This window comes from Tiliqua scincoides, chromosome 2 (genome assembly GCF_035046505.1).
Source record: "Tiliqua scincoides isolate rTilSci1 chromosome 2, rTilSci1.hap2, whole genome shotgun sequence".
NCBI classification, from domain to species: domain Eukaryota; kingdom Metazoa; phylum Chordata; class Lepidosauria; order Squamata; family Scincidae; genus Tiliqua; species Tiliqua scincoides.
The window spans coordinates 160323284-160337640 of record NC_089822.1 but is presented as its reverse complement, the minus strand read 5'-3'; the positions used below and the strand labels follow the sequence as shown (position 1 = coordinate 160337640).

Here is a 14357-nt window from a genome sequence, read left to right as displayed (position 1 = left end):
TACCCCTGGGGAAGGGGACAAAAGTCCTCTTCTCCAAGTTGCTGCCCGCAGCTGCTGTGGGAGTGTAGGATGCGGCGGCGGCAGCCGATTTCGGTGCTGCCGCAGCCATGCGCCATGGGAGCTCAGGATTGGGCTTTAAACCAAGCTGATAGCAAAAATTGTTGAGTGATTTTTTTTTTGGGGGGGGGGGTTGCATGTGGACATTATTTATTTATTCCTGACACATTTTGAGACTTGCCCCCTATACAATTAAACCAAGACAGCTGGATTGACTAATCTGTTAATACCCATTCAATGATGATATTTAAAATGGCTAAAATTAAGCTTCCTTTTAAGTATGATTAAATCAGAGAGGCTGTTTCAGTCATCATCTTGAAGTGGGTTTGAGACGATTCCAGCTGTCTTTTCATTTTCATGTAATCATTTCAGGCATCCCCATTAAGTTGGTATTGCAGATGAACAGATCCTGCTGCTGTGGTTTAATTGTAAATTTTTGCATCCTTTTAAAAAAAGTAAACCTTAAAACATATCCTTTATCCTTAAGAATACAGGATACAGATGTACCTAGCTGACGTTTTCTTAATTACTTTTTACAGATATTTGAACCTTCTTGGTGCCTGGATCTGAAAGCTTTCAAGAAACCACGTGGTTTCTTTTCATTTGCCAAAAACCAGACAGCAGGAATGAGGGATGGTTGAGACTTCTCAGATTATAGTTAACCTTCAGCTTGCCTCTACATTTTCTTACCATGGGTACCTGTAACTAGCAAATACCACCTTCTGGCCATTCTGTGGGACAAATAGTAAAGGTTCTGTTCAGCCTCTTCAGGCTGTACCACGGATTATGGTACCTGTATGCTTTACCTCATAGGGCAGTAGTCAAACTTCTTAGCACCGGAACCCACTTTTTAGAATAACAATCTGTTGGGATCCACCAAAAGTGATGCCATTGGCCTAGGAGTGATATCATGGCCAGAAATGACATCATTAAGCAGGAAAATTTTTAACATCCCCCCATACAACAAAATCAAATTAAGTAAAATTAAAAGTTAAAAAAAATATTTAAAATAAAGAAGAGCCCTCCTAACCCTCCCAAGCAGTTGCTGATCTGTTTTAACAAAACATATTAAAAATAAAATATACATTGAAATGAAAGGGGACCCACCTGCAATTGGCTCACGACCCACCTAGTGGGTCCTGACCCAGAGTTTGAGAAACACTGCCATAGGGCAGATAGTGTGTGTGTGTGTGTGTGTGTGTGTGTGTGTGTGTGTGTACACATGCGCGTGTTTTATTTTAATTGGAAAAATGGCATGGGGAAATAATTAAACCAAAGGTGTCAAACATAAGGCCCATGGACTGAACACAACCCTAGAAGCAAATTATCTCTCCCCCCCCCCCCCGTGATAATTGGGCTCTTTCAAAGCTTGAAAATATGAACAAGATTTGCACATTTTCTCTTCTGTCATTTGCAGCTAATTCGTTTCTATTTGAGAACAAAGTGCTTATCTCTGGCCATCGTCTGCATAATAATGTCATTTTCTGCTTAATGATGTCACTTGCAGCAGGCACCATGAATACTAACTTCCACCCTCTGTATGAAATGAGTTTGAAGCCCCTGGATTAAACCCCTTTCTCTCCAAGCACCATGGGTCTTGATTGGATCTCACTCTCCATGGCTACTGTAAAACTTCTCTTTTTAAGTGGCAGATCTGATCACGGGTCTCCCATCTTCTTATCTAGTTGCACCCAATTTGAAGGGGAAAAAAACCTGAAGATAAATTACTTAAGCTGTTGGGGGCTTAAGGGCATACTATGCGTGTCTTCCCAAGCACCAACTCTTCATAGGCACAGCAGGGCAGACCACTGGCTAGATTGGGTATGCATTTGCCTGATGGCGTGTTTATCACCAGGGCTGCTTCCCTGTGGAGAAGTCAGTAGGCAGAGGCCTTTGGAGCACACACTGTTTACTTCCCTTTCATTGGCCCTGGGCAGAACAAGCTATTTTTAAATCTGCTTCTCCTCACTTTTTTCTCCCTTCTCTGAGAAACTACTGTTTTGTGAAACTTTTTTTCTATGCATTCTTTCATTTCACTTTGCTGATCTTCTTTTAGTTAGCATAAGGTAACACTGGGTGACTGGCACGGGTAAAGGGAAGGGGTAAGCACAGCAACAAAAAATCACGAGGAAGGGAATGTTTGGTCAAGCCACTGAACATCCCTAAACTCATGGTAATCTTGGCTTTGCTTTTAGAATCAGGGTTTTCGGAAGTACTTCTCCTTTGTTAACTGCTAGAAAATATGCATCCAGTTTGTTACTCTGCTGCCTCAGCCCAGATGAAATAATTGAACTTCTCAAAACTAGGAACAGAAAGTCTCTGCATAAGTACATGTTATGTACTTCTTCCAGCACTTGATCAGTGTGCTCCTTATTCAGTATCTGTCTGTGGCTAGGTGGCATGTATCCATCATAGTTGTGCATCTGTTTATTTGCCAAGTAGGGGTGTGCAAGGGAAAAAAGTCATTTTGGAGCCCCATTTAGTTTTGTTGTGTATATTTTAATTCATTTCAAGTCAGGTTCATTTGGGTCCTGCTGAGTTCACTTCAGGGTCTGTTGGAAGTGTTTCAATTCATTACAGACCTCCTGCTGTTCCTTTGTTCTGTGTGTGAGAAAACAAAAGCAATTGTTACTTTTATTGCTATTTTGCAGTTTGCCTGTGTTGATGGCAGCAGGAACTGCAAACACAGCCACCTTTGGATAGACACCACCTTGAATACCTCCTAGAATAAGTGGTGCACCATTTTGGCTTGGTCCTTGTCGCCCTGTCAAAACTGTAGTTGCCCACCATGGACATTGGCCATGTGGGAAGATGAGGGGTGTGTCTGTTCATGTTGTCTGGCCAATGCTCAGCTGAGCTGAACCATTCCAGAGTGCTGCAACTGAGCTACAGCCAAGCACAGTCCTGCCTCCCCTTCCTGCTCCTCTTGCAGGAAGAGGAAGGTGGGACACACTTGTCTGTAGTATTCCAGAACACAATGACCAAGTCTACTTGCTCAACCACTGCACTCCTCTGGAGGTGTGGTGTGCCTTGGCAGCGCTGAGGCTGAGGCTGGGGATGGAGTGGGGCTTGCTAGCAACTGTAAGGATGATCCCCATCCTCTTCTTCTGAGTGTGTGAGGAAGGCTGGAGCTTATCCTGCTCACTAATTGGCAGTATCACATTCTTTTTTTGCTAGGGAACTTTTTTCTTCTGCCATGGAATTAAGGAGGGTGCTACTCCAAGTCGTGCAGGAATATATGACTGGTTTTCATCAAATAAAGTGGTAGAAATGATCTTATATTAACTGCTCTCATCAACGAAGCGACTAACGAAGCATGCCTGGTTGGGTGGCCAAGAAGACAGGCTGCTATCTCGTCTTACACTTTCGTATTCCCCCTCTTGGCTCATGTATGACCTTTCATAGGTTTAACACAGGCAGATGCACAATCCCAATATTCTCTGTCATCTGTGAAGAGTGAGTGCATGAGATGCTCAGTGGGAGTACAGCCATTAACCACACTCCCCAGGAAAACACACCTGCTTGTCCTACCCCATTGCATTTCTTGCTTTCAACTTTTGCCTGCAGAGGAAAATGCCGAACATGTGGAGAGGTTCTTCCCATAACTGGGGTTCCTTATGCACTCTCTCTCTATGGAGAGCAAAGTCTTGAATAAGGCTGCGTTCCTTACATTATACAGGACAGTGGTCTGGGCTTCCTTTGCTCCTCTCCAAAGTGTCCACTGTGGCTTTGAGTGGAATGTCTATTTGTGCACGGTTTGACACACCACCTTGAAAGAATCTACATTGATGGAGATGTGCAAGCAGTGTCATTGGTTGTGGTGCAAACTAAAAGATGGATTATTATATCATTAGCAAGGAGCTTGCTGCAGAAGAAGTGACTGGTCACTACAACTCTTGTTTGCATTACATAGTCTTTCCTACCCATCCTCTTCAACCTCTCACTCAGTGACAGACTTACAGTTTTTCTTTTTCTTCCCCATCCTCCAACTTCCTTCTCACCAATAATGCGTCACCCCTTCTGGTCCTGAACGAGTTTTTTCCCCCCAGCCTTCCTCCTACATTCTTTTTTTCAGCTTACCTCAGCGGCTTACCTCCCCCATCTCTCAGGCCTTGTTTTTCTAATCATTGCCTACTCTGGCCCTTCCTTTGGGCACAACCTAGCTAGTTCCTAGGTCTTCCATCTCTTACTTCCTCTGTCTGCTATTCCCCCCCCCTCCCACACACACACTAAATCAGGGGTGTCAAACATAAGGCCCAGGGACCAAATGCGGCCCGCAAGAGCTTTTCATCCAGCCCTCAGGGTCTCAGCCGCTGAGCAGTGGGCTCTCCATATCTTGAAATATGATCAAGATTTGCGTATTTTCTCTTCTGTCATTTGCAGTTAATGAGTTCCTAAGTGAGAAAAAGTGCTTATTTTTGGTTAAGACCTGTTTAGTGACATCACTTCCTGCCTAATATCACTTCCAGCCTTTAGCAGCCATCATAAATGCTATTCGGCCCTCTGTATGAAACGAGTTTGACACCCCTACATTAAATAATCTCTGGGTGGGTTTTCAGTGACCAGATTGGATTGCATGATCTCAGTCAGATGTTTAACAGAAATAATTGAGATTGATTTGCAAACTTCCCAAGGCTAGGTTTGTTCATCCCCAGCTTATAAGAATGTGTGATACCATTGCCTCATTACCTCATTTGTTAGAGTTCTATGGTGGTGGTCTCTGGGGCTCTTTTTCGTTTATTGCTCAGCGCTTTTGAAGCCCTCATTACTCACTGCGCTGTTGTCTTCATTTGATAGCAATAAAGATCTGATGTTTTCTGAGTGGTAGCTTTAACTGAGCGGACACTTATCCTCTTTTAAAAGATAATGCGTCTCATTACCTAGCAAATGCAGTATGTAAACAGCCATTTATTTTAATTGGTGGTAATGCACAAACCAGGAAGGTTAAGTATAATGTTCCAAGAACCACTGTTTTGTTTCCAGCCTGCAGTGACTATGCTGCATATGCACTGCTGCCAGCAGTCTGCACATGTGATGCTTCAGTAATATAGCCTTGTCATCTTGCATACCCTATTTGCACATGGCTTTGAGGTTTCCTCTTTCTGCTTTGACACCTCCAGGTTTTTGTGAAATAAGCTTTAATTAAATAACTCTTAATTAAATATATCCTGAGTGTTAAATAAATGTAGCCTGAGTGGTGATGCTTCCTTGCTCAGTTTTTTTCCCCCAGCACCCATGAGTCTTTTCTGCTGTTCTTACCTTCTGGATAGATGCATGCACCGCTGTAGCATTAATCCTCTGATCCATGCAACCTATTGTGTTGCTTGGACACATCTGAGTATGTTGTGCAGAATGGGCAAGCCATGATGTAGACTTGCATTCTCTGCTTAAGCTGCTTAGGCTCTAGGCTGCAGATGAATGGTTGCATGTGACTCCTCAGTGAGTCTGCCCACCTGTCCTGCTTCACTTTCTCCTGGTGTCAACTATATCCATCTTAACTATGTCAATCTAAAAAGTTTTGTTTTTTTCTGAGCTTTTGTCATTGTTCCACACAGTCACCAACCAAGCAGACCTATCAGAGCTCTGTGAAAGACGGGTAAGGAGAGGGAGATCACATAAATTTTATGATGAATAAGAAGGACTCTCCCGGTCTAATCGCTTCCCCTCATGAATGGAGCTTACCGTTCTGTACCGTCAAATTCCCCAAAGCTGCTCTCCAGCCAGCCACTTTTAGGTTCTGTTGACCCACCAGGCTTTGCACCCGGATCTCCGGGCAGATGCCTCTGGCTGGAGCACAGTTTGGGGGAGATCAGCAGCAAAGTAAGCAGGCTCCCCAGCAGAATAGAACACTCCATTCATACTGGGGAAGCCTTTCCCAGTGAGCAGTGGTCTCCAGTTTGGAGATCGCTGTTAGAAGAAGAAGAAACACAAGTATGGCTGGTGCTTGTTTAAGGCATCCTAAAATAGGATTTGGCAGTGAGTGCTGGGAATTTAACTCTGTTTTCTCTGTAGCCTCATTCTGCAATTTCACATATTTTTATCATCATTACAGGTTGGTGAAGGGTGTTGATAGACATTTCTTCAACTGTACACTTCCTTTCACAAAAACGAATGTGCAGCACAATCCTATCTTGCTTTGGAACAGGCAGGCCAGGAGTCCTGAGCTGCATGCAGCGCAAGACTGAGGCCAGAAATGGCTCAACCAGAGGCGAGGAGAAACTCTTTCCCTTACCCCTGGATAAGCCTCCACAGCCCCAATGGGTCTCCTTGGACTTGCACCATCTCAGGAGGTGGCACAAGTCTGAGGAGTATGGAGCGGCTTCGAGCCACTCTGTGCTGCTTGGGGAACGGGGTTGGGATCCGGCATAACTGCTGGGTCCCAGCCCTGCCTCCCGCTCCCCACCCACCTGTCCCCTGGAATGCCTTTCATCCACCCCAGAATGCCTCCCTCTCGCCTCCTCCCTGCCTCCTCTCTACCCTCCACAAACTCCTGTGTTGGCCGAGCTTGGCTGACACAACCCTCCTCCCCCAGATCGGCACAGAGGCTGGATGCAGCCTCCATGGGCCCACCTGCACCCCTGCGTCGGCCCAGCCAACTCCTGAGGAGACATAAATTTGCTTTACGGCACGTTTGCGACTCTCCTGGGCTGGCGCAAGGGACTTGGGCTGGCCTAATGAGGAGTTCGGATTGTTTCCTATGTGATTTCACATATAATGTGAGATGAATGCAGATCTACAACTTGCTGAATCATTTACCCCAGTTGGGGTGACGCTCCAGTGCCAGTGGAAGACCTTGCCAGCAGTGGCACTGATCTCCGTGTGGCCGCAACATGCTTTACATTGTGACCGTGTGCATGCATGTTCTGTTGGCAGTAGGTGGTATAAGATATCAGGTCCTAAATCTCTGAAGGCTTAATAGGTTGCTGCCTTGTATTGAGCCAGACTGTTGGTCTATCTGGTTTAGTACTGATGATGCTGACTGATAGCAGCTCTTCAGGATTTCAGATGAATATTTTCCAACCCTGCCTGAAGATGCCAAGAATTGAACCCAGGACAGTTGGCATGCAAAGCTTGTACTCTTCCACTGCAGCATGGCCCTTCCAGGCTGGACACCACTTTCAGCATTCCAACTCCCATTATTTCTGAGGGATTTTGAAGTCCCTCTGGGCTTAAAGGCATGTACTTCATGGAGAAAATATTATACCAAATGGTTTGAGAGCCATTAACACAGGGGTGCTCAATAGGTGGATCGCGATCTACCGGTAGATCGCGAGGCAAAATGAGTAGATCGCGGAGCCCTGTCTCTCCAAACTGTTAATATGTCAGTTTCGTCTAGTGACTAGACGAAACTGACATATTTAGCTAAATTGACACTGAAAGGGACACTTTAGCTGCTCTTCAGGCATGCAGCAACAAAACTGAGGAAACTGATTAGACTCCAGCAGGGGCTCCATACATTAAAGGGGGTGTCTGTCAGACGCTTCCTTCCCCCCTGGTAGATCTCTGGGTCTTGCTGGGTTTCAAAGTAACTCTTGAGCCAAAAAAGTGTGAGCACCCCTGCATTAACACAACTCAGTATATAATTTCTGGAAAAAATTGTTATTCTGTTTTAGGAAGATATTTCTGACATAGATGAGACTAGTTGGGGAAAGGGTGAAGCTTCTTGCTTAAATGCAACAACTGGGTAATCTACGACCGCACTAAAGCAATGCCATGTTTTGGATATCAACAGAATGCTCACAGCCTCGTAAAAGATGCAGAGCTTTGTTCTGTTTTTGGCCTGCAGATTATGTGGCATTACATTATTTCCTTTGTGTATGTTTCACAGTATAAAATGAAAAATCAGTGTGTTTCCAAATATCTTTCAGGACCCAATCCCATCCAGCTTTCCAGCACTGGTGCAGATACAATGCAACCCCGAGGTAAAGGAACAAATGTTTCCATACCTTGAGGAGGCCTCAGTGACTGCCCCTCCACTGCAGGATCATGCAGTGCATGTCCTATTGGCACGGTTGCACCAACACTGGAAAACTGGACAGGATTGGGCCCTCGGACCTTAAAAAAATATGGGGGGCAAGAGCAGAATTCTGTGCAAAACCAAGAAAACTGTGCAAAATCTAAGCTACTGTTTGCCTGTTGCTGCATTGACCATGTTGGCTGAGCACTACTGAAATTCCTGCTCTGTGAAAAGCATTACTGAAGCTCCATACAGAGGATAGTGATACAGGTGCATCCCTGTGCTATTCTTGCAAAGTCGCACTTAAAACAGAATTTTCTCCTCTCCACTGGGTCCTGCTTTCTGAGGTGCTTCTCTCTATCTACTTTTATCTTTATGCATAAGGAGGTGCCTTGATGGTGCGATCTTTAGAACATGCAAGGAGTCAGCCATGAATCTAAGACCAACTTCAGGGAAATTTGCCAGATGGATGTCTTGAATTTGCACCTGATAATACACATATTACAAAGATGTAATATCAGTCTCTTTCTGGGCACCACCCTACAACTATTTTAATAATGTGAATAGGGAAATGTGAAACGTGATTTTTTTTTTAGAGAGAGAATTTAACCTGGGCAGATCCTTTTGTGTGTGAGAGTACATGCCATGTGTGGATTCTGTTGTTTCTGAGTAAACTTGTGGTAGAACAGAATTTTGGACATTTGCAGCGACTGCATGTGTAGGTTCTAGCTTAATAAACAATGTTATTTCTTCTGAACCTGAGTATCTTGTGTTTTAATACTTGGATAATTTAATTAGTGAAATGAGGCATGAGTAAAGGTTCACAGAGTATAAAAGAATCTCAGAAGTTATGCAGTTCAACTAAGGAATCCACATACTGTATTTTTTTCAGTTTGGCAAAATCATTTATCAATACCCAAAGCCTAGAAAAGGAGAAGAGCACTCCCTTATCTCACACTGTCTTTTGAGAGGCTTGGACTGCAATCATATACATACTTATCTGGGAGTACATTCTATTAAACTCAGTGGGGTTTACTCCTGAGTTGACATGCCTTTGATTGCATTGTTAGAGATAAGCAAGAGTTCTCACTGTTTTCTGGGCTTTTGCAAAATTCAGTGCAATCAGAAGAAGTTTACTTGTTCACTAGATGAGTCATGGTCAGTTTACAGTATTGTGTTTCCCCTAAGCATCTGTGGCCTTGTGGAAGGAAAACTGTATTCTACATGTGGAAGATAAACTATTGGTTGGTCCTACAAGGTGACCATCTTGATGTTTTGCCAGGCTAAGCCCTCTAGTCAGGGTTGGTAGCTACACAAATTCTGGCTGGTTATCAATGCAGGAAATTTCTTGCAACAGCTTCATTCCTGCAACCTTCTTAATAGGAGGTTGTCCAGTTTCCTCTTAACGCTGCCATTGAAAGTGAGTTTACAACTTCCTTTCAAAACTTCCAGAGGAGGAAGCTGTGTTTGGCTGTTGCAGCATAAGCACCTTTAAGGTGCTGTAAGACTATTATTGTAACATCTAAAACTTTCTTGTAGCACAAGTGTTTTCAAAAAGTAGAAGAGAGGGTCCACTTCGGGTTTGACCTGATTTTGTCTCATGGACTGACTTTAGGTACAGTTCATCGCATCTAGCTGCCCTCATAGGAACAGCTTTCTTCAGGCAGATAAATGGCTGGTGAGAATGTGTAACGAAAAGGAAAGGATCTGCTGAGGCATCATGAGTGCCATACTGGGACACTTTTTCAAATTTCTGTTCCATTTGACTTAAATTCCATTTGAGTTTGTTCTTGGTCATCTTACAGATCTGATGTTCATCAGGTAAGTTAACAATCTGGATGATCCTGATTTTCTTCTTGCATAGGAACAATGCAATGGGTAGAGAAATCACTGGGAATCCTCCTGTTCACCTATGTCTCACATACATGGCTTAGTTTTAGCCCAATGGGGCATTTTGTTTGCATTGAGACCTTCTGACTCGAGGGGCAAGGTACAATAAAAAAATACTTTAAGTGAATAAAAGCTGTGGTTTGAGGGACATTTTACAATGAAATATGACTTACAGTGCAATCCTATCTTGTGCTGGAACAGGCAAGCCAGAAGGCTTGTGCTGTATCCAGCATGAGATAGGGCGCCAAAGTGGTTCAACCAGAAGTAAGGGAAAACTCCTCCCTTAGCCCCGGGTAAGCCACTGCAGCCCCTATGGGTCTCCTTGGACTTGCGCCACCTCCTTGAAGCTGCTCCACGCTGCTCAGGAACAGGGTTGGGATCCGGCATAACTGACAAATCCCAGTCCTGCTCTCCACTCGCCTGCCCTTCCTCTGCCCTGGAATGCCTCCCTGCCTCCTTCCTGCCCACCCCAGAGCCTTGCGTCAGCCAAGCTCGGCCGATGCAAACTCCCTCCACAAGCTGCCACAGAGGGGGGATAGAGCCTCCGTGTGCCAGTGGCTTGCTCCAGAGGAGGCGCAAATGTGACTCTCAAAGCAAAACTCATGGCTAGGTTTGTGCCCTTAGGTGAGTAATTCACAGGCCTGGTGACCTAAACTCCAGGAATTTCCTATATGTGTCCAAAGACAGTAACCTGCTTGTGGTAGTAACCTGGATTTGTTTTATATATTTCAGCTCTGAAGAGATCCTTTGAGGTTGAGGAAGTAGATCAGCCACCAAATTCCTCCACTCCACAAAGACGAACACCCAACCCCCTTGTTAGGTCCACAGTATCCAGCTCCACACAGAAATTCCAGGATCTTGGCACCAGAAGTTCAGACACCCCTTCCAGACATGTGGAGCCTCCAGCTCAAAGGTCACCCAAATCCTCTCTGAGGAGAGTTGAGCTCTCGGGACCAAAACATCCTGAGCCAGTGTCCAGAAGAACAGAAATCTCCATTGATATCTCATCTAAGCAAGTGGAAAATTCCACTTCAGGGGCATCAAGATTTGGCCTCAAGAGAGCAGATGCGTTGGGACACAAGCCCCCTGAGACTGCTCCTAGAAGGACTGAGATAAATATAGGCAAACCGCAGGATCAAGCTCTTCGCAGAATGGAAGTTCCCTCAAAGATACCTGAACCAACACAGCGTAGAGTTGAAGCCGCCAGTCCACCGGTGCCTGATATTGCCACCAAACGTGTGGAAACTCAGGTAGCAAAATCTTCAGAGGTTCCAGTACCACCTGCAAGGCCGACTGAAAATGTGGAGCTTTCCTCAGCCAATCAGTACCTTCCACCAGAACCAAAGCCACAACCAGCATTGATGGAAATTCCACCCAAACACCAAGAAGGTAAGCCTAAATTAGGGTTGTATTTTTCCACTGTTCAATCATTGATGTATATTTATGTTTTCTTTGAGTGGCTGTTCCGCCATCTGGGTTATAGTCTGTTACTATTTCTGAGGTATGAAATCAGTAACTTAGATTTTTCCAGTATAGCTTTCACGCATAGGTTTTTCCAGTATAGGCAAGTAAGAGCTAATTTTGTGTAGAGTGTATGGTGTGAACACATCAGAAGCATGTATCTATATTACCTGAAATATGTTCACTTTGGTAGAAAGATTTGTACCTGGTGCTTGCCTCTGGGTTTTCTCTCTTGGTTAATTTCCTGTATATATCCGGAGTCTATGTGCTAGCACATTGGCTTAGTAAAGGCACTGTGCTCATCTAGTCTGTGGCCAGTTTTACCCAAGTAAAATTCTGTGGCCAGTTTTATCTATGTGCATGTTGGATATTTCCATTTGGAGTGTGGGAAGATTCAAAGTTGTGTTTCTGTCTGTGCGTGTTTGTGTACCCACCTTGTGACTTCAAGCCAACAGCTTTGTATTGTATTGTAGTCTGCCAGAAACGTGACCAACCAGTTCCAGGCAGGCAACAAAATTAGATGTGATCTGTGCTTGCCTTTGTGGGATGAAAAATTGCTCAGGTACTATAGAGACTTTAATGCTGGCCGTAAGTAGATGTGTTCTTCCTCACTTCCCTTGCTCAAACTGTCTTTATGTCTTTTTGTCTGGAAGTGAAGTGAATAGGCATTTTATTAGAACTGTTTTGCTTGGTTTGCTTGCAACAGCATTTTATTGTGTTATGTGGTTCCAAGTTATCCATGATTTGTCTTGCTTAGCGCCTTATAGAGCTGCCTTTGTGCAAAGTGATGATCAGCCATAGATTTTAACAGAGATTCACGGACTTCCTTAGTACCAGCCTCAGGAGACTCACTCTTGGGTCTTGGATGATCCCTCCCATCTTCTTGAGAGCTGTTTGGCCAAAAAGGAGTGAAGGTATAATGTTGCAGGAAAGGCCTGATGTGGTGTCCAGTATTTTTCATTTATTTGTCCATAAACTGAAAAATGCTCAGTGGGTTATTCTTTCTAAACTTGTTCTGGGTTCCTTTGCTCAGAGGTAAGGAATCTGTAAAAGTTTGCCTTCTTGGTCATCCCCCCCCTTTTTTTGGACTTTGCCTGGGCTCTGTTTCCACACTATGTCTAAATAAATATTTTTATATTTTTCTGAACAGGGTACCCCACATTAAGCATTCCATGATTTCAGTGTGGGAAGACCTGTCTCCAACCTGACCCTGATGTGGTTACCTCCTGAGGGAGCTTAAACAAAGAAGCCATTGCCTGCTTTCTGAACGGCATGCTCAGTAGGAGCTTCTCAGATCCATACTAGAAGCTCTACTCCTAGCTCCTGCCTGTTCCCTGAAGGATTGATTACCCTTGGTATATATGCCAGGTGGTGTCCCCTTCAATTTCTACTGGGTCTTGTGCCTGCAAGAGAAATACTAACTTTTTCATATTCAACTTTCTGTTGTGTTTCTGCTCTCAAATTATGGAGAGCAGGAACTAGACAACAAGTGTTTGAAGGTCTGGAACAGGTGATGGGAAGATAGAAATTGGGTAGTTTCAACAACCTGTGGAGATCAGGGTCAAGTAACCTTTTCTCTGGAAAAGAACATATGGAAAGGTATCATGAACCAGAATGTTATACTTACTAGCATTTTCCAGCTATTTGTGTGAACCTTATAGTTGCCAAGGCACAGCATATAAATATGTGAATTTCTTCTTCTGAAGTTGTTAACTTCAAAGCCAAGCAAGCCAAAACTCCATTTCTTTTTAGCTCTATGATGCAAGAGAACTGAAAGTTGGAAACAGGTGCCCATTTTTAGAGTGCTCAAAATGTTTCAGATACCTTATCTCAGTAAATTCGTACAACAGTCCTGTAAAGTAGGCCATTATTATTATTATTATCATACCATACTGGGAAACCTGAGGCAAAGAAATAGTGGCTTGCTTGAGGCCACTTACTGAGTTCAGGGCTGATTTGCACCAATAACATACTGGGGCTGCTCTCATGTTTCTGGGCAATACACAATCAAGTGTGTGCTATCAATTTGTTTACTGCAGCAAAATGATTCTGTATACCAAAGCATGACGAAGGAACAGAGTGTTGTGAAGCTCACATGCACACCACAACCATGTTGACTGAATACTTTTCTTAGAGAGACACTGGAAACACCATAATAAAACACTCAAAGTGTGGTCTGAAGCAGTGATGTATCTTCCATGTTGTAAGCCAGCATGGACAAAGCTTTGCAACACTTCATACAGGTAATGTTGTTCGTGATTCATACTTTGAGTGTTTTATTCTGGTGTTTGTATATCTCTCTGAGGAGTGTATTCAGCCCAAATGTTTGTGATGTGCATGTGATCTTCATAGCATTCTGTTCCTTCACTGTGTTTTGGTATACAGAATCATTTTGCTATGGCAAACAAATTGAACCAAAACAGCCTCTCTAGTTTGGGGCCTTATGTTACTCCCTCTACTCACGTAATAGAAGTCACCCCTTCTCCCCTTTCCCTTCTGATTGCTTTCTCCCTTTGGACAGATTTATGCAGGAAAGATCCTTACCAGTCATGATGACTGGGCAACCTCTAGGCTTTGGAGGTAGCCTATCACAGCCTAACGTCAGGTGCAAGGGAGTGGCAGCAGGATACAGGTCTGTTGTTGCCTTTGTGCTTCCAGAGGCATGTGGTGAGCCACTGTGAAATAGAGAAAGCTGGACTAGATGGGCCCTTGACCTAATCCAGCAGGGCTCTTCTTATGCTTTATGTTGGAAACTTGGAGCCCCAGCACTCCAAATATCTTTGCAATGTCTCATTCCTAGTTTTTTGTTTCATATTGCTATAACTCCTTGGAACCAGTCCAGCTATGTCTGAAGGGGCTTGACACGCTAAACGCCTCCTTCAGATTCAAGTGTAAATGACTAGAGTAGCTGTGTTTTGGGTAATTTTGATTAGAGACCACCTGTACCACCTCTTGTGACACTGAGATTTCGTTCTTGCCTATCCATACTCTC

General features: G+C 44.1%; 1 protein-coding gene across 2 annotated transcripts in view; it reads left to right on the top strand.

The window, feature by feature from the left end:
* SEPTIN9 (septin 9) overlaps positions 1-14357 on the top strand; it is a 198299-nt gene that overhangs the window by 81623 nt on the left and 102319 nt on the right. For both annotated transcript variants that reach the window (XM_066615121.1, XM_066615120.1), the window contains exon 2: positions 10637-11293. In XM_066615121.1, the coding sequence (XP_066471218.1) occupies positions 10637-11293 (657 nt within the window). The remainder of the gene's footprint in view (positions 1-10636; positions 11294-14357) is intronic.